At 37.4% G+C, this 20,987-nt stretch overlaps 1 protein-coding gene across 1 annotated transcript in view; it reads left to right on the top strand.

Annotated features, from left to right (window-relative positions):
• GABRA2 (gamma-aminobutyric acid type A receptor subunit alpha2) overlaps window positions 1-20,987 on the top strand; it is a 163,109-nt gene that overhangs the window by 48,202 nt on the left and 93,920 nt on the right. The window contains exon 4 of the mRNA XM_069593055.1: window positions 19,899-19,966. Within this exon, the coding sequence (XP_069449156.1) occupies window positions 19,899-19,966 (68 nt within the window). The remainder of the gene's footprint in view (window positions 1-19,898; window positions 19,967-20,987) is intronic.

The following is a 20,987-nucleotide window of genomic DNA, read 5'->3' as shown; positions in this document are numbered from 1 at the left end:
TTTCCTTGGTGTGTATGCCCAGCAGTGAGGTTGCTGGGTCATATGGCAGTTCTAGTTACAGTTTTTTAAGGAATCTCCACACTGTTCTCCATAGTGGTTGTACTAGTTTGCATTCCCACCAACAGTGTAAGAGGGTTCCCTTTTCTCCACACCCTCTCCAGCATTTATTGTTTGTAGATTTTTTGATAGGAGCCATTCTGACCAGCGTGAGATGGTACCTCATTGTGGCTTTGATTTGCATTTCTCTGATAATGAGTGATTTGAGCATCTTTTCATGTGTTTGTTAGCCATCGGTATGTCTTCTTTGGAGAAATGTCTGTTTAGTTTTTTGGCCCATTTTTTATTTGGGTCTTTTATTTTTCTGGAATTGAGCTGCAGGAGTTGCTTGTATATTTTTGAGATTAATTCTTTGTCAGTTGCTTCATTTTTTATTATCTTCTTCCATTCTGAAGGCTGTCTTTTCACTTTGTTTATAGTTTCCTTCATTGTGCAGAAGCTTTTAAGTTTAATTAGGTCCCATTTGTTTATTTTTGCTTTTATTTCCATTACTCTGGGAGGTGGGTCATAGACGATCCTGCTGTGATTTACGTTAGAGAGTGTTTTGCCTATATTTTCCTCTAGGAGTTTTATAGTGTCTGGTCTTAGGTTTAGATCTTTAATGCATTTTGAATTTATTTTTGTGTATAGTGTTAGAAAGTGATCTAGTTTCATTCTTTTACAAGTGGTTGACCAGTTTTCCCAGCACCACTTGTTAAAGAGGTTGTCTTTTCTCCATTGTATATTCTTGCCTCCTTTGTCAAAGATAACATGTCCATAGGTGTGTGGATTTATCTCTGGGTTTTCTATTTGGTTCCATTGATCTATATTTCTGTCTTTGTGCCAGTACCGTACTGTCTTGATTACTGTAGCTTTGTAGTATAGCCTGAAGTCAGGCAGGTTGATTCTCCCGGTTCAATTCTTCATTTTCAAGATTGCTTTGGCTGTTTGAGGATTTTTGTACTTCCATACACATTGTGAAATTATTTGTTCTAGTTCTGTGAAAAATACCGTTGGTAGCTTGATTGGGATTACACTGAATCTATAGATTGCTTTGGGTAGTATACTTATTTTCACTATATTGATTCTTCCAATCCATGAACATGGTATATTTCTCCATCTGTTTGTATCATCTGATTTCTTTCATCAGTGTTTTATAGTTTTCTAAATATAGATCTTTTATTTCTTTAGGTACATTTATTCCTAAGTATTTTATTCTTTTGGTTGCAATGGTGAATGGAATTGTTTCCTTAATTTCTCTTCTTGTTTTCTCATTGTTAGTGTATAGGAATGCAAGGGATTTCTGTGTGTTAATTTTATAACCTGAAACTTTATTCATTGATTAGCTCTAGTAATTTTCTGCTAGAGTCTTTAGGGTTTTCTGTGTAGAGGATTATGTCATTCGCAAAGAGTGAGAGTTTTACTTCTTCCTTTCCAATCTGGATTCTTTTTATTTCTTTTTCTTCTCTGATTGCTGTGGCCAAAATTTCCAAAACTATGTTGAATAGTAGTGGTGGGAGTGGGCACCCTGTCTTGTTCCTGACTTTAGGGGACATGCTTTCTATTTTTCACCATTAAGGACAATGTTTGCTGTGTGTTTGTCATATATAGCTTTTATTATGTTGAGGTATGTTCCTTCTATTCCTGCTTCTGGAGGGTTTTTATCATAAATGAATGTTGAATTTTGTCAAAGGCTTTCTCTGCATCTATTGAGATAATCATATGGTTTTTATCTTTCAATTAGTTAATGTGATGTATTACATTGTTTGATTTGTGGATATTAAAGGATCCTTGCATTTGGGATAAAGCCCACTTGGTCATGATGTATGATCTTTTTAATATGTTGTTGTATTGTGTTTGCTAGAATTTTGTTAGGGATTTTTGCATCTATGTTCATCAGTGATATTGGCCTGCAGTTTTCTCTTTTTGTGTCATCTTTGTCTGGTTTTGGTATTAGGGTGATGGTGGCCTCATAGAATGAGTTTGGAAGTTTACCTTCCTCTGCAATTTTCTGGAAGAGTTTGAGTAGGATAGGTGTTAGCTCTTCTCGAAATTTTTGGTAGAATTCAGCTGTGAAGCAAGTAACTGTAAGACCATGAGAAGTGAGTTGAAACTATGGGGAATGAGTGGAAATGATAGAAGTGAAAAATTTTGAGTGCAAAATAAAGCAATTTGAAATGTTTTAAAAATTTAGAAAGAAACATATACTATAAATAAAAGGATAGCTCATGAAGCCTTCCCCAGCTTCCCAGTTTTGACTCACTGATCTTCATACCATCAGCTACCTTCTACCTCCTGACACCACAACTAAGTGTATTTGATTATTTTTATTGTTTATACATGCTTCATACACAATCATTTCTTTACCTGTTTGTTTCCTCTCTAAGACCATGATGATTACATACTATGTCCTTTATGTCTTTTATCTATGTGTTGTTACAATATGCAGTGTAACAATCAACTCAATGACAGCTTTTTTGAAGGAAGAGAAACAGGAAGAAAGGAGGAAAGAAAGAAAATTTATTTATCAATCTCTCAGTATCTTTTTACATGTAGCCTTATTCAGAAGTTATACTCTAATAAAAGTTAATTTTAGAAAGGTTCCAGATTTAAGATAGAATGACATAAGGCTTTTGATTTACATATGGGGCAGTTCAACACTAAAATTTACATATTAGTGTACATACATACATATACAGAAATATATACATGTATCACACACATACTTATATACACACACCAACATATTTATGTATATATGTATATGTATGTAAGTAAGTGTTAGTTGCTCAGTCGTGCGTGACTCTTTGCGAACCCATGGACTGCAGCCCACCAGGCTCCTCTGTCTGTGAGATTTTCCAGGTAAGGATACTGGAATGGGCCACTTCCTTCTCTAGGTGATTTTCCCAACCCAGGAATTGAACTTGGGTCTCCTGCACTGCAGGCAGATTCTTTACCAACTGAGCTACAAGGGAAGCCATATATATATATATATATAGATATAGATATAGATATAGATATAGATATAGATATATATACACACACACACACACACACACATACCCAAACCATACACACATGTATATATAAATATAGGTATGTATACATACTAATATGAAACATATATTCTATCATATATATGATACAATAAAAAGTTGAAATGACTTTATATTTCGTAAAAGTAGCACTGACTGTTTAACTGGTAGTTTTCTTTATAATTTTTTATACATTATTATATTTCCTCAAATATGTAACTTGAGACTGGTACATCACAAGAGTGTAATAAATGCTTATAAGATGTGATTCTACTGGCACTACTCAAGATACCAAAAAATATTAAATTAAATTGAAAATTGTTTCATTGGTTTTTGAATGGCATTTTATTTTTGGAATGGTTGTTAGCATGGAATTTTTAAGCCAGAAAAAAATGTCTGAGTATAATTCTCTCTCTAAGTAGCTGTTGAATTTAGATGAGGTAAAATGAATATAATTATGCACAGTTCACAGGGTGATCATGAAAATGTATATAAAAATTTAACCCAGTCCATTCATATAGTAAATGCTTAATAGGTGATAAGTTCCTTTTATTATCATACAATGGGAATTCAAGTGATAGGACGAGTACTTAAGGGTTGCTATATAAGTTTCTAAAAGTTCCTAATTACATGTTAGGTGTAGAGTAATCATAACATTTTCCAAAGCACACAATGTCAGGAAACAGCATCCCAGTGATGGGTGATGAAGTTAATTACTTTAGGAGATTTCTTTTTTTCCTGTTATACTAATGTAGACCAAATTTATTTTTAAGAAGCAATTGATACTATCATCAAATTAGAATATCAATAAGCTCCATTTTATAAGTACAGAGTTTCTTTCTGAAGCTGATCCAAGAGATTCACCATGGCTCAACTGGGTAAAGAATCTGCCTGCAATGTGGGAGACCTGGGTTAGATCCCTGGGTTGGGAAGATCCCCTGGAGAAGGGAAAGGCTATCCACTCCAGTATTCTGACCTAGAGAATTCCATGGGCTGTATAGTCCATGGGGTCGCAACTGAGTGACTTTCACTTTCTCTTTTCAAGAGATTCAGGGAAAGATAGCAAAAGTTTGTAATACTACCAAGAAGTCTCTTCATGCATTTACGTTTAGGATGTTGTAGATGAAAAATACTGGATTGTTGAATATGAGAACTGAACTCTATTAGAAACAAAAGCAAATGATTTTTATGCTTTTAACATCTAAATCTGAAAACTTGCCTTAATTTCTCCCCATTTAAAATTAATTTAATTCTACCGTCTACCATCACAATACTTTTCCTATGTGAAATTTATCCGAGGTTATCCATGGGTGTAAAGGTAATACTTTATCTCATATTTGAGTATGGCAGGATTTTTATGGCCTTATCCTTGATCATAATCTTCTGTGATTATCATTTTGTGATGCTTTATGAAGGTCTATGTTATTTATATAGAGCAAACTGTTGGGAGCTGTTGGGTCATTAGTAGAGTGGGAAAACACACAGCAATGTAACAACTCCTCATGCATTAGAAGTTACAATATGATTTGAATGTTTCATTTGATGACATAAAAGCTTCTGGAACCAACAGAAAGACTATTACATACCCCAGCGATGGCAAGGACAACTTTATAGAGAAAGTGTTATTTGAATTTATTTTTTAAGAACAAAGTTTAAATGAGAGGACATTTTATATAGAAGGCTCCCCCAGTGGCTCAGCTGTAAAGAACCCACCTGCCAATGCAGGAGACTCAGGAGACATGAGTTCCATCCCTGGACCAGGAAGATCCCCTAGAGAAGGGAATGACAACCCACTTCATCATTTTGCCTGGAAAATCCCATGGACAGAGAAGCCTGACAATCCACCTCAAAGTTGCAAATATGTCTGAAATGACTTGGCAACTAAACAACAACAATTTTATGTAAAGAGCAAGTTATCCCCCCACCCCCCCAAAAAACTGAAAGAAGATGACATGAAATTGAGTATGGTTATGGCTGAGATATACCATGTGGGGCAAGATTGGGTCAATTGGAAAGATGACAAAGATCACAAAAGAGCTGATGTGCTGTGCCATGATTTTCAAACATGGTCTTTAGAGAAAGGACGGTCATTGAAGAAACTTTTGATCAGAGAAGAGACATCACATATTTTTTCACTAGTAGTGTCATGGAGGCTATATAGGAGTTGGTGAGACTAGAAGCAGTAAAGCTAGAAGAGGCCATTCCAAATGTCATTGCCAGTGAGGATGGAGAGGGGAGGAAAAGTCAAGAACTGTAGGAAATAGAGTCAGCAGAACCTGGTCAGCAATAAAATGCTGAATATGAGGAAGAAGTTCAGACTAAGACTATAAGCTTGACAGCTGACAAAATGATGGTGACTTTTACCAAGTCTAGAAACAGAGGAAGCAGATTTTTGAATATTTGAAGCCATGGCCTACATGAGCCTTTGAAACTGTATTTTCAATGTCTGTACTTATATTTCATTTAAATACTTTCTTTCTACACAGTAGTAAAAAAGAACTGCAAAATTATTCTGCAGAGTAAATGAAAATATCACTGTCTGCAGCAGTGTTCTGTGAGGATGGTGAAAAGGTCATTAAAGAAAAAGCCAACTAGCATACTTTAACTTAAGCACCTTATTTTATAGTAAAGAAAATGAATAGGGAAATTCTTGGAATCCCTTGTATTAGAAATATATATATATATATATATATATATATATATATATATATATATATATATAAAATATGTATACATATATATGATTTGTAGTCCTTAATGCATTAAGAATACTCCATTTATGTTGGTTTATAAAATAATTCTTTATGTTAAAAAGGTAAAAGTTTATCATTATATGTTGGCTTACATGCATTCTCAGTCGCTTCAGTCATGTCTCTTTGCAGTCCCAAGGACTGTATCCTGCCAGGCTCCTCTATCCATGGAATTCTCCAGGTGAGAATACTGGAGTGGGTTGTTAGTCCCAATCTTCCTGACCCAGGGATCAAACTTGCATTTCCTGAAGCTCATGCAATGCAGGTGGATTCTAAAAAATCCATTCTGAGTCACTGGGGAGTTCCCATTATATATTGTGCATGAGAATATTTATTTTTTAATATGTATTCAGTTCAATTCAGTTCAGTTCAGTCACTCAGTCGTGTCTGACTCTTTGTGACCCCATGAATTGCAGCACACCAGGCCTCCCTGTCCATCACCAAAATCCCGGAGTTCACTCAGACTCACGTCTATCGAGTCCGTGATGCCATCCAGCCATCTCATCATCTGTCGTCCCCTTCTCCTCCTGCCCCAAATCCCTCCCAGCATCAAAGTCTTTTCCAATGAGTCAACTCTTCACATGAGGTGGCCAAAGTACTGGAGCTTCAGCTTTAGCATCATTCCTTCCAAAGAAATCCCAGGGTTGATCTCCTTCAGAATGGACTGGTTGGATCTCCTTGTAGTCCAAGGGACTCTCAAGAGTCTTCTCCAACACCACAGTTCAAAAGCATCAATTCTTTGGTGCTCAGCCTTCTTCACAGTCCAACTCTCACATCCATACATGACCACAAGAAAAACCATAGCCTTGACTAGACAGAACTTAGTCGGCAAAGTAATGTCTCTGCTTTTGAATATACTATCTAGATTGGTCATAACAAAATGTAAACTTATATCAGCATAGTTTATAAATTCTCATAACTTAGTTGGTAAGCTGGTTTCTATTAGCTCTTAGAGAACAATTTAGAGAAGGGAGGAAAAGTCAAGAACTGTAGGAAATAGAGTCATTTAGAGTTGGAAATAGAGTCAAATAGGGATGGTGATTAATAATCTCCATGTTTCTAACTAACCCAGGGACACTAGATCTCTAATAACCTGTGCCCAGGCTGCACTTTGACCTCTTAGGGTTCTAGGGAATCTGATGTGCTCTGGATGCCATTCTTAACAACTTGGTATAGGATGGGGCAATAGAATATCCTCATAAGAGAATCTAACATGTAATTCATAAGAGAATCTAACATGTAATAGCAGAAGTGAGAATTTCAAGAATTCTTCGTTTTTTTCCCTTGTCAGAGTCCCAAACTGAGCGTGGAGCCATGACTTGATGAAGCATTACCTCGAGGACATAAATTGCTCCTGGTACCACTAACAGCCTCTCTTTGGAAACATTCTCTCCCTTGTCTCTCAGGCAGGGGATGTCTCTGGACTGTACTTAGTAAACCCTGAGTAGCTCTTTGTTAATTGAACCAAACGGTCCCCCTAAATCCATGAGAATCAATGTGCCTTCATTCTCCTCTTCCTTTTTTTGTTTGATTTGCTTTACTAGTGCTTTGGGGAGAGAAGAATGTCTTCAGCTTCCTCACAAAAGTAAGCTGTATCCTAACATATCAAAGGAGGACATTTCAAATAGAGAGACAAATCTTCTACCTGCCAATGGTTCTAAGGACCAGAACAGTCCCAAATCCTGTTGAAGATAGATAAACTCTCCAGTGATATCAAAATCAGATTGATTTGAAACCCATAATCAATGACTGTCATGATGGGTTACATTTAGTTTATCCTTTGAGGACTTTGTATCCTGGCCATAAACATGCAGACAACTTAATCTTGTTTAAGTGTGCTAGTGTTAGACTCTCAGTCATGTCTGACTCTTTGTAATCCCATGGACTGTAGCCCTCCAAGCCTCTTTGTCCTTGGAATTCTCCAGTCAAGAAAACTGGAGTGGGTAGCCATACCCTTCTCTAGGGGATCTTCCTGACACGGGGATCGAACCTGGGTCTGCCATATTGCAGGCAGATTCTTTACCATCTGAGCCACCAGGGAAGCCTTTGAGTCTTGTTTGGGATCCCCAGATGGGCTATACTTTTTAAATCAATGCATTTTCATTAGGAGGAAAAATAAAAGATAAAAGACAAATAAAAATAAAAGATATGGGGCAGTCCTAAGATGGCGAGGAATAGGACGGGGAGACCACTTTCTCCCACACAAATTCATCAAAAGAACATTTCAGTGCTGAGTAAACTTCACAAAACAACTTCTGAATGCTGGCAGAGGACATCAGGCACCCAGAAAAGCAGATCATTGTCTTCAAATACAGGTAGGAAAAATATAAAGGATGGAAAAAAAAGAAAAGAGGTAGGGAGGGAGCTCTGTCCCTGGAAGGGAGCTCTGTCCCTGGAAGGGAGTCTTAAAAAGAGAGAAGTTTCCAAACACCAGGAAACATTCTCATGGCCGAGTCTGTGGCAAGCCTTAGAAGCACAGAGGGCAATATAACAGGGAGGAAAAATAAATAAATAATTAAAGGCAACAGATTATGAGCCCAACGGTAACTTCCCCAGCGGAGAAGCAGCGCAGACACCTGCATCCGCCACTAGCAAGCGGGGCCTGGGCAGGGAGGTGTGGGCTGCAGTGCTTTTTAAGAATCGGGCCAGAATGCTCCGAGCATAACCAGAGCGAACTAACTTGGGCTAGCCAACCAGATTGTGGGATAGCTACTGCTCGAAAAGCTCTAACATAAGACACCACCAGGACCGCACACAGAACAAGGGACAGAATAGAATTAGCCTGCTGCAGACCATCCCCCTCCGGTGACAGGCAGCCAGAGCTGGAAGGGCTGGAAGGGGGTCAATCAAAGCCCTAGAAAACCTTCCAAACTGCAAGCAGGCTTCTTTGCTAACTAAGAATACTTGGGGTTCTGGACAGTCACCTAATAAGGGGCTAATAAGGGGCGCCAGCTGTACACCCAGAAAACTGAGCAGCAGGGATGGGAAAGGTGATAAGTCGCAGCGACCACGCTCGCCAAATTCCCAAGCTGCTCGGACCTGGGAAGGGCACAAAACACAGGCCCGACCGAGTCTGCACCTCTGAGGACTATGTGAGTGCCTGAGCTTGAGTGGCTTAGACTGGGGAGGTGCATGCAGCCTAGGGCTGGCCTCAGATGGTTCCTGGCAGAGCAACCTAGAGCCTGAGTGGTGTGTGCTGTGAGTGGCGACAGGCCCAGCGGGGCTGACACACTGTGAGCACATGCCAGTGTTATTTGCTTGCAGCATCCCTCCCTCCCCACAGCACGACTGAACAAGTGAGCCTAAAAAAAAAGTGTCCACCGCTGTCCCCCTTGTGTAAGGGCGGAAAACAGACACTGAAGAGACCAGCAAACAGAAGAAGCTAAAACAGAGGGCACCACCTTGGAAGTATAGATCTTAAGAAATATAAGCCAGGGAACGATCCGAAAATGAACTGACCCCACACTGCCCACAATAACACCAGAGAAAAGTCCCAGATTTACCTTTACTATTTTTATGATCGTTCTTTTTGTTTTGTTTTGTTTTTTTCTTCTTTTCTTTTTCTTCTTTTTTTAAATTTTATTTTAACATTTTTTAAAATTTTAAGTTCTTAAAGCAAACGCCATATATATTTTTTGTGTGGTTGTTGAGGTTTTTTAAAAATAATTCATGTGACTTTTTTTTTTCTTTCTTCTTCGTCTTTTCTTTAATATTGTATTTTTGAAAATCCAGCTTCTACTCTAGATTTTTAATCTTTGCTTTTTGGTATTTGTTATCAATTCTGTACCTTTAAAAACCCAATCTTCAGTACCCATTTTTACTTGAGAGTGAGATTACTGGCTTGACCACTCTCTCCTCCTTTGGACTCTCTTTTTTTCTCCACCAGGTTGCCTCTGTCTCCTCCTTCCCCCTTCTCTTCTCTAGCCAACTCCATGAATCTCTGTGTGTTCCAGATGGTAGAGAACACGTAGGGAACTGGTTACTGGCTGGATCTGTCTCTCTCATTTTCATTTTCCTCTTTTATCCTCCTGGCCACCTCTGTCTCCTTCCTCCCTCTCCTCTTCTCTGTATAACTCCGTGAACATCTCTGAGCGGTCCAGACAGTGGAGCACACATAAGGAAGTGATTACTGCCTAGCTTGCTCTCTCCTCTTCTGATCCCACCTCATCTCATTCCACTCATCTCTAACTCCCCCCTCCCTCTTCTCTTCTCCATGTAACTCAGTGAGACTCTCTGGGTGTCCCTCAATGTGGAGAAACTTTTCATTTCTAACCTAGATGTTTTATCATTGGTTCTGTATAGATGGAGAAGTCTTGAAGCTACTGTAAAAATAAAACTGAAAACCAGAAGCAGGAGGCTTAAGTCCAAATCCTGAGAACGTCAGAGAACTCCTGACTCCAGGGACATTAATTGATAGGAGCTCATCAAACACCTCCATACCTACACTGAAACCAAGCACCACCCAAGGGCCAACAAGTTCCAGGGTAAGACATACCACACAAATTCTCCAGCAACACAGGAACACACCCCTGAACTTCAATATACAGGCAGCTCAAGTTACTCCAAAACCATTGACATCTGAAGAAATCCAGCTCCACCCACCAGAACTCTGACACAAATTTGCCTAACCAAGAAACCTTGACAAGCCACTGATACAACCCCATCCACAGTGAGGAAACTCCATAATAAAGAGAACTCCACAAACTGACAGAATACAGAAAGGCCACCCCAAACATAGTAAAACCAAGATGAAGAGACAGAGGAATACCCAGCAGGTAAAGGAACAGGATAAATGCCCACCAAATAAAACAAAAGAGGAAGAGATAGGGAATCTACCTGATAAATGATTCTGAATAATGATAATGAAAATGATCCAAAATCTTGAAATCAAAATGGAATCACAGATAAATATTCTGGAGACAAGGATTGAGAACATGCAAGAAAGGTTTAACAAGGACCTAGAAGAAATAAAAAAAGAGTCAATATATAATGAATAATGCAATAAATGAGATCAGAAACACTCTGGAGGCAACAAATAGTAGAATAATGGAGGCAGAAGGTAGGATTAGTGAAATAGAAGATAGAACGGTAGGAATAAATGAATCAGAGAGGAGAAAAGGAAAACGGATTAAAAGAAATGAGGACAATCTCAGAGACCTCCAGGACAATATGAAACGCTCCAACATTCGAATTATAGGAGTCCCAGAAGAAGAAGACAAAAAGAAAGACTATGAGAAAATACTTGAGGAGATAGTAGTTGAAAACTTCCCTAAAATGGGGAAGGAAATAATCACCCAAGTCCAACAAATCCAGAGTCCCAAACAGGATAAACCCAAGGTGAAACACCCCAAGACACATATTAATCAAATTAACAAAGATCAAACACAAAGAACAAATATTAAAAGCAGCAAGGGGAAAACAACAAATAACACACAAGGGGATTCCCATAAGGATAATAGCTGACCTTTCAATAGAAACTCTTCAGGCCAGGAGGGAATGGCAAGACATACTTAAAGTGATGAAAGAAAATAACCTGCAGCCCAGATTACTGTACCCAGCAAGGATCTCATTCAAATATGAAGGAGAAATCAAAAGCTTTACAGACAAGCAAAAGCTTAGAGAATTCAGCACCACCAAACCAGCTCTCCAACAATTGCTAAAGGATATTCTCTAGACAGGAAACACACAAAGGGTGTATAAACCGGAACCCAAAACAATAAAGTAAATGGCAACAGGATCATACTTAATAATTACCTTAAATGTAAATGGGTTGAATGCCCCAACCAAAAGACAAAGGCTGGCTGAATGGATACAAAAACAAGACCCCTATATATGTTGTCTACAAGAGACCTACCTCAAAACAAGGGACACATACAGACTGAAAGTAAAGGGCTGGAAAAAGACATTCCATGCAAATAGAGACCAAAAGAAAGCAGGAGTAGCAATACTCATATCAGATAAAACAGACTTTAAAACAAAGGCTGTGAAAAGAGACAAGGCCACTACTAAATGATCAAAGGATCAATCCAAGAAGAAGATATAACAATTATAAATATTTATGCACCCAACATAGGAGCACCACAATATGTAAGACAAATGCTAACAAGTATGAAAGGGGAAATTAACAATAACACAATAATAGTGGGAGACTTTAATACCCCACTCACACCTATGGACAGATCAACTAAACAGAAAATTAACAAAGAAACACAAACTTTAAATGATACAATAGACCAGTTGGACCTAATTGATATCTATAGAACATTTCACCCTAAAACAATGAATTTCACCTTTTTCTCAAGTGCTCATGGAACCTTCTCCAGGATAGATCACATCCTGAGCCATAAATCTAGCCTTGATAAATTCAAAAAAATTGAAATCATTCCAAGCATCTTTTCTGACCATAATGCATTAAGATTAGATCTCAATTACAGGAGAAAAACTATTAAAAATTCCAACATATGGAGGCTGAACAACATGCTTCTGAAAAACCAATGAATCACAGAATAAATCAAAAAAGAAATAAAAATATGTATAGAAATGAATGAAAATGAAAACACAACAACCCAAAGCCTGTGGGACACTATAAAAGCAGTGTTAAGGGGAAAGTTCATAGCAATAGAGGCATACCTCAAGAAACAAGAAAAATGTCAAATAAGTAACCTAACTCTACACCTAAAGCAACTAGAAAAGGAAGAAATGGAGAACCCCAGGGTTAGTAGAAGGAAAGAAATCTTAAAAGTTAGGGCAGAAATAATTGCAAAAGAAACAAAAGAGACCATAGCAAAAATCAACAAAGCCAAAAGCTGGTTCTTTGAAAGGATAAATAAAATTGACAAACCGTTAGCCAGACTCATCAAGAAACAAAGGGAGAAAAATCAAATCAATAAAATTAGAAATGAAAGTGGAGAGATCACAACAGACAACACAAAAATACAAAGGATCATAAGAGACTACTATCAACAATTATATGCCAATAAAATGGACAACGTGGAAGAAATGGACAGATTCTTAGAAAAGAACAACTTTCCAAAACTGAACCAGGAAGAAATAGAAAATCTTGACAGACCCATCACAAGCACGGAAATTGAAACTGTAATCCGAAATCTCCAGCAAACAAAAGCCCAGGTCCAGACGGCTTCACAGCTGAATTCTACCAAAAATTTTGAGAAGAGCTAACACCTATCCTCCTCAAACTCTTCCAGAAAATTGCAGAGGAAGGTAAACTTCCAAACTCATTCTGTGAGGCCACCATCACCCTAATACCAAAACCTGACAAAGATGCCACAAAAAGAGAAAACTGCAGGCCAATATCACTGATGAACATAGATGCAAAAATCCTTAACAAAATTCTAACAATCAGAATCCAACAAGGCATTAAAAAGATCATACACCATGACCAAGTGGTCTTTCTCCCAGGGATGCAAGGATTCTTCAATATCTGCAAATCAATCAATGTAATTCACCACATTAACAAATTGATAAATAAAAGCCATATGATTATCTCAATAGATGCAGAGAAGGCCTTTGACAAAATTCAACATCCATTTATGGTAAAAACTCTCCAGAAAGCAGGAATAGAAGGAATATACCTCAACATAATATAAGCTATATATGACAAACACACAGCAAACATTATTCTCAATGGTGAAAAATTGAAAGCATTTCCCCTAAAGTCAGGAACAAGACAGGGTGCCCACTCCCACCACTACTATTCAACACAGTTTTGGAAGTTTTGGCCACAGCAATCAGAGCAGAGAAAGAAATAAAAGGAATCAAAATTGGAAAAGAAGAAGTAAAACTCTCACTGTTTGCAGATGACATGATCCTCTACATAGGAAACCCTGGAGACTCCACCAGAAAATTACTAGAGCTAATCAATGAATATAGTAAAGTTGCAGGATATAAAATCAACACACAGAAATCCCTTGCATTCCTATACACTAATAATGAGAAAGCAGAAAAAGAAATTAAGGAAACAATTCCATTCACCATTGAAATGAAAAGAATAAAATACTTGGGAATGTATCTACCTAAAGAAACCAAAGACCTATATATAGAAAACTATAAAACACTGATGAAAGAAATCAAGGAGGACACTAATAGATGGAGAAACATACCATGTTCATGGATTCGAAGAATCAATATAGTAAAAATGAGTATACTACCCAAAGCAATCTACAGATTCAATGCAATCCCTATCAAGCTGCTGCTGCTAAGTCGCTTCAGTCGTGTCCGACTCTGCATGACCCCATAGACGGCAGCCCAAGAGGCTTCCCCGTCCCTGAGATTCTCCAGGCAAGAAAAGCTACCAGCAGTATTTTCACAGAGCTAGAACAAATAATTTCACAATTTGTATGGAAGTACAAAAAACCTCGAATAGCCAAAGCAATCTTGAGAAAGAAGAATGGAACTGAAGGAATCAACCTGCCTGACTTCAGGCTCTACTACAAAGCCACAGTCATCAAGACAGTATGGTTACTGGCACAAAGACAGAAATATAGATCAATGGAACAAAATAGAAAGCCCAGAGATAAATCCACACACCTATGGACACCTTATCTTCGACAAAGGAGGCAAGAATATACAGTGGATTAAAGACTATCTCTTTAACAAGTGGTACTGGGAAAACTGGTCAACCACTTGTAAAAGAATGAAACTAGATCACTTCCTAACACCGCACACAAAAATAAGTTCAAAATAGATTAAAGATCTAAGTGTAAGACCAGAAACTATAAAACTCCTAGAGGAGAACATAGGCAAAACACTCTCTGACATAAATCACAGCAGGATCCTCTATGATCCACCTCCCAGAATTCTGGAAATAAAAGCAAAAATAAACAAATGGGATCTAATTAAAATTAAGAGCTTCTGCACAACAAAGGAAACTATAAGCAAGGTGAAAAGACAGCCTTCTGAATGGAAGAAAATAATAGCAAATGAAGCAACTGACAACTAATCTCAAAAATATACAAGCAACTTATGCAGCTCAATTTCAGAAAAATAAATGACCCAATCAAAAAATGGGCCAAAGAACTAAATAGACATTTCTCCAAAGAAGACATACAGATGGCTAACAAACACATGAAAAGATGCTCAACATCACTCATTATCAGAGAAATGCAAATCAAAACCACAATGAGGTGCCATTTCACACCAGTCAGAATGGCTGTGATCCAAGGGTCTGCAAGCAATAAATGCTGGAGAGGGTGTGGAGAAAAGGGAACCCTCTTACACTGTTGGTGGGAGTGCAAACTAGTACAACCACTATGGAGAACAGTGTGGAGATTCCTTAAAAACCTGGAACTAGAACTGCCTTATGACCCAGCAATCCCACTTCTGGGCATACACACCGAGGAAACCACAATTGAAAGAGACACGTGTACCCCCAATTTTCATCACAGCACTCTTTATAATATCCAGGACATGGAAGCAACCTAGATGTCCATCAGCAGTTGAATGGATAAGAAAGCTGTGGTACATAGACACAATAGAGTATTACTCAGCCATTAAAAAAAAATATATTTGAATCAGTTCTAATGAGGTGGATGAAACTGGAGCCAATTATACAGAGTGAAGTAAGCCAGAAAGAAAAACACCAATACAGTATACTAACACATATATATGAAATTTAGAAAGATGGTAATGATAACCCTATATGTGAGACAGCAAAAGAGACACAGATTTAAAGAACAGACTTTTGGACTCTGTGGGAGAGGAAGAGGGTGGGATGATTTGGGAGAATGCATTGAAACATGTATACTATCATGTAAGAAACGAATCGCTAGTCTAGGTTCGCTACAGGATACAGGGTGCTTGGGGCTGGTGCACTGGGATGACCCAGAGAGACGATACGGGGAGGGTGATGGGAAGAGGGTTCAGGGTTGGGAGCTCATGTACACCTGTGGTGGATTCATGTCAATGTATGGCAAAACCAATACAGTATTGTAAAGTAAAAAAATAAAATTAAAAAAAAAATTAAAGTATAATTATAGCATAAAAAGGATAGATAAACAACTAGAAGAACAAACAGAATATATAAAAATTCAAAAATTTAAAAGCATCAGGAACCTCATACTTAGAGGAAATTTCATGTATTCAATGTATGTTTATGTTTCATGTTTCCAAATCATCACAAGGAATCAAAGACCAAAACTTAGAACTACCATGAAAAGTGATTGTATGAAAACACAGTTCATACTGATTTTATTATTCTTCTTAACTCTTTCTGATTTTATGGGCACTGTATTTATCAAACATGTGTTGAATATCTACTTGGAGGAAGATTTTGGGTAAGGAACAGCAATTCTTTTGTGGTAGAATGATGACAAATAATATTATCAGGTTCTAAGTTTCTAACTTTTAATAGGAACACTGAGTGCCATGTAAACAAAAATAACTTAGAAAGTATTTGTTGACTTGAACAAACTTGACTGATGACAAATGGCACATGTAGGTGTTTTGGGAATAATCCCAGGAAGCACAATGTCTTTGTTGTTTCTGAGAGTAAAGCAAAACACAGCAATGTCTAACTTGTCTTAAAATGTGTGCATGACAGTCTATTTGTGCTACATGGTGAACAAAATTATTAGCATCTTGATCTTTCTGAAGAGATGTCATCTACAGTTTGATTGTACTCTTTGTATTGTGAGCTCACATACTACTTAATATTACCATTAATATCAAAATTGCAGGGGTGAAGACAGTAGAGCCTATTGTTTGGATGATTAGCTCCAATTAATTAATATCTTTTAATACAACTAATATATTTCCCAAGTCCTTAATTATTATTATCCTTTCTTCTTAGAGTAAGTGAATGATATTTGATACACAATCATTTGGGAAGTGATATCAACAGGCACTAGCTGAAGAAGGACAAAATGTCCAGGGAGGACAGCCAAAGCATGGTATCATCATGAGCAGGTTACTGCTGAGCACAGCTGGAGTTTCATCCCATGGAGGTCATCTGGGAAATGGTGTAGAGCATGCCTGAGAGTTGTGTCCATTGAGAGAGAGATAAAGTTGAGTTATATTTCCTCCAACTCATCAGTCATTTGTTGATGGCTGTTCTCAGGAGCACAGACTTTTCTGCAATTCCTTTCTGCCTTGTGCAGCCAGGAAAAGCCCTCAAGGAGAGAATCACAGGAGCTCACAGCAGAACATCCCAGCATGGCGAGGAATCATGATTGTCAAGGGGATATGGACAAAAGGCTGGCAACAGATGCTCCCTTGGTCTTCTATGGATGTATACTATTGTAAATGTTGTTAATATAATTATTTAAACTATCAAACTTTTGACTTGGAATCATCATTTATTTTAGTAAAAGTGATGGAACCGATATTTTGCATGTAACTCAGAATTTCTCTCCTCTCCAGGAACTTTCCTGCCTCTAGACCTGAAAACCTACTTCCGTTTATTTCAACTCTTCTCACTTGACATAATTAAGGATAGTCCCTCCTCCTTCCCTCCATGTATATATTGTGAGCCTTTTTAGTGAATGCATTACATGCTTACTCAGGAATATTTCTCTTTTATTGATCTTGTCTCCTAAAAATTCAGCTGCTCCCTTAGTCCCTTCTGTCTGCATTGGCAGATACTTAACTATCTTCTACCTTAAACCAGCAAGCAAAAAACTTTCTCTCCTCTACCCCCACCTTCCCCTGTTGCTAGACTCTCCCCTTCTCTTTCACAATCAAGCTTCTCAAAGAGTGTATAAAGTCACTCCAGCCTTTTCCTCTTGTAGAAATTCCCTCTCTCCAAACTGGTCACTGCACACATTTTTTTATTTTACTGATGGCTCCCAGGTCTCTAACTTCAGTTACTATTCCATACCTCAGATTACTGTATTTCTTAGCAGCAGTGACTGCATAACTCATTTCTTCACAGGGGTGTAAGTTGCCTTTGAAGACTAATCTCTAGTTTTCGAGACACTTTATTTTCCTCTGCTTTTTTCAAATATGCATAACAGGAGAATATCCTTTGCAATGTGTAAGTTCTTTAACTGTGTTTATGAAGTCAACGAACTTTAAAATCATTTTCTTTAGGGCATCTTTGCATACCTGTGTTCTGTTTCTTGAGGTGTTTCTCTTACTGCTTAGAGCTTTGAGGGTAATCTTATTTTTTTCTCTTTAGATTCTTAATTGGCACCTCATTGCATTCATTAGGATGACCATATTCTACCTTACTTTTTACTTGGCATGTGGTGTGTAAGTAGGTATTCTTTCATATTCTTAGCATGAATATTTTCATGTATTTTTATCATCACTCTTTTCCAACTTAACAACTCCAGACTGAGGAGAATACTTCCATTTGCATATATTTGGGTGAAGACTACCTTAACATTTTAATTTCTCTCCTCTGGAACATTTTAAGTCAATTTCTATAATGACTAAAATTTTATTCAGTTGTTTGAGTAAATGTGAGAGTATGATTGATTTGGTATGAGTAAGAGGAAAAAACATATATAAGTCAGACTCAGGACCAGCTATTTAAGTTGTGAGACCCAGTCCAGGATGAGAATGTAGCGTGCTTTATTCAGAACATAATTAAGAATTTCAGGGAAGTGGAAAGAGAACATTAGACCAAGTACAGGACTCTTCTGAGAACAGAGACCTATGTGACTGAACAAATTGTATAGCTATGGAACAGACCCTGTACAGATATTTGGGGGCAGGTGGCAGCTGGGAATTAACTTTATAGATGAGTTTCAAAACAAAATTTCGTGAGTACCATTTTTCTGGAATAAAATAGTATATAAAATAACAAAGTTGAATGAATATATTTATTTGGAACACCATACTAGGCTTTGGCACAGAGTATTGTGGAGAGTAGAATATGTCATTAATAATAAAACAGTTTTAAATTAATTCTTAACTGAGATCCAATACTTTGTTTACCTTCCGTGCTCAGGAGCCAGATTGCATGGGTCCTAAAACCTGACTCTGTCTACCCTACAGAGCACAAGTGTCTTGGGGCACATTTCCTTAACTTTCCATATGTCAGTGTTCAAGTGTATTGGGATGATAGCAGAGACTCTATCTCACAGATTTGTCATGCAGTTTATTATATTTTAAGATCTTTGAAGAGTAAACAGTCTACTCTGTTATTTCAAAATTCTTTTACTTTTGCTTTAGTAGATACTCTATCCTAAACTTAGTTTGCTGTCTTATGGTTGTGAATTAATGTCCAGTATAATGTTAAAATATTTCATGATATTGTTTGTGTAGAATTACACGTCACTTAGCAGTTGTGCATTAAGTTCATGATGGTAGAAATTAATGATGTTATTTTTTTTCTTATAAGAATATTGAAAGGGCTTTATTTTTAATTTTTTTTTTTTACTTTGAGCTTTCCTCCATCGCCATTTGGCTTATTTGAAAATCAAAAATCTAAATCACCTGTTTAGCAGAGCAATCCAGTTAATTATGCTATACTTTATAAGTTACATAACTTCCAAATCTAATTCAATTTTAGCAGTTCAGGCATTCTTAAATACATTTAAAAGCAATCTTTTTTGGAAGTAATCCTTGTGATTAATGAATGTTATTTGCTTTTTTGTGTCACTGAATGATAAACCTTTTTATATTAATATGAATTATATTTATGTATAGTGATTAGCAATGTGTTTGTGCATTATTGAGAAGATACAGTAGTTTACAGTCTACAAACTAAATCTCTACCATCATGAAATATTATCTGAAATATTTGGTTTAATGATCAACTTTAGGACTGTATCAAGCAGTAAAGATAGTAAGTGTATTTTATTTTCTATACTGGTACATTTAAGATAGTTTCTGAGAAATCATTCTGAGCTCAAAACAAAAGGCTCCAGTCAGGTATAGTTTCCAAAAAGAATTTCATAATTTTTCTGGGTATTTAGCATATAGGACTGTGAGACCCTAGGGAGTAATTAAGCCATATAGCTATATTTGTTGGTTGTGAACGTTGAAAAGAAAGAAAACAGCAATATTCCTGATTATCACAGAACTTTCTCACCATGCCATGCTCTTGACCCCTTTTCTCGCCTCTGGTTCTCATAATGTAATATCTATATTCAATCTCTTTCTCTCATACCAGACAGTATTACCGAAGTCTTCACTAACATCTATGTGACCAGTTTTGGCCCTGTCTCAGATACAGATATGGTAAGTTTTGCATAATATTTTTACTTTGTATAATGGGAAGTATGGGAGATAATTCAAAATAAACACATATTTTTAGTGTTATAGATTATGTATCTGTCTCATGCCTGTTTTGCCTGTTTGCTGTGCTTAGTCACTCAGTCATATCCAACTCTTTGCAACCCCATGGACTGTAACCTACCAGGCTCCTCTGTCCATGGGGATTCTCCAGGCAAGAATACGAAAGTGGGTTGCCATGCCCTCCTCCAGGGTATCTTCCCAACCCAGGGCTCTAACCCAGGTCTCCCTCATTGCAGGCGGATTCTTTACCATCTGAGCTACCAGGGAAGCCCCGTGCCTGTTTAGTCTGCCCCAATATATGGAGAGTTAAGACTGTTAATCTGCCTGTAGAATGGTGTACCATTGTAACTTAAGTGGTCAGATTAACTCTATATTTTATATTATTTTCAAAGCTTTCTACCCAGCTACAGTGTGGCAAATAATTGTTTAAATAAAGTAATTATATTACTGAGAAGCACTTTCTAAGATTAAAATCCCTACTTGACTTCCATACGTCTGTACAGTTTCATAGATAACTGCTTCTTACAGGTTGTGGTCATGATCAGTGTTACAAATGGAAACCTTCTACTGCCATTGAATAAGGTGGATTTCTGGTCATACTGGTCATATCAATAAACAGAGTACAGGTGGCAGAGGATGAGATGGTTAGATAGCATCACCAACTCAATGGAAATGAATCTGAGCAAACTCTGGAAGATAGTGAAGGACAGGGAGGCCTGGTGTGCTGCAATCCATGCGGTTGCAAAAAGTCAGATACGATTTAGCATCTGAACAGCAACAAACAGTCCTCATTTATAATAGATACCTATAAATCAATCTAAGAAAACTAGAATCTTATCACTTGAATTCTATGGAACTGGTCTTTATTTTTCTTTAAAATGAGACCAGTAGAAGAGGGAGATTGGTCTGTTGGGTTAGAAATCAGTACACTAGACCAATCATCACTAAATTCTTGGTTGAGCAT

The sequence above is a fragment of the Ovis canadensis genome, chromosome 6, assembly GCF_042477335.2.
Source record: "Ovis canadensis isolate MfBH-ARS-UI-01 breed Bighorn chromosome 6, ARS-UI_OviCan_v2, whole genome shotgun sequence".
In the NCBI taxonomy this organism is placed as follows: Eukaryota; Metazoa; Chordata; class Mammalia; order Artiodactyla; family Bovidae; genus Ovis; species Ovis canadensis.
Note: the sequence above shows the minus strand (reverse complement) of the source record. Positions and strands in the feature narration are given on the sequence as shown.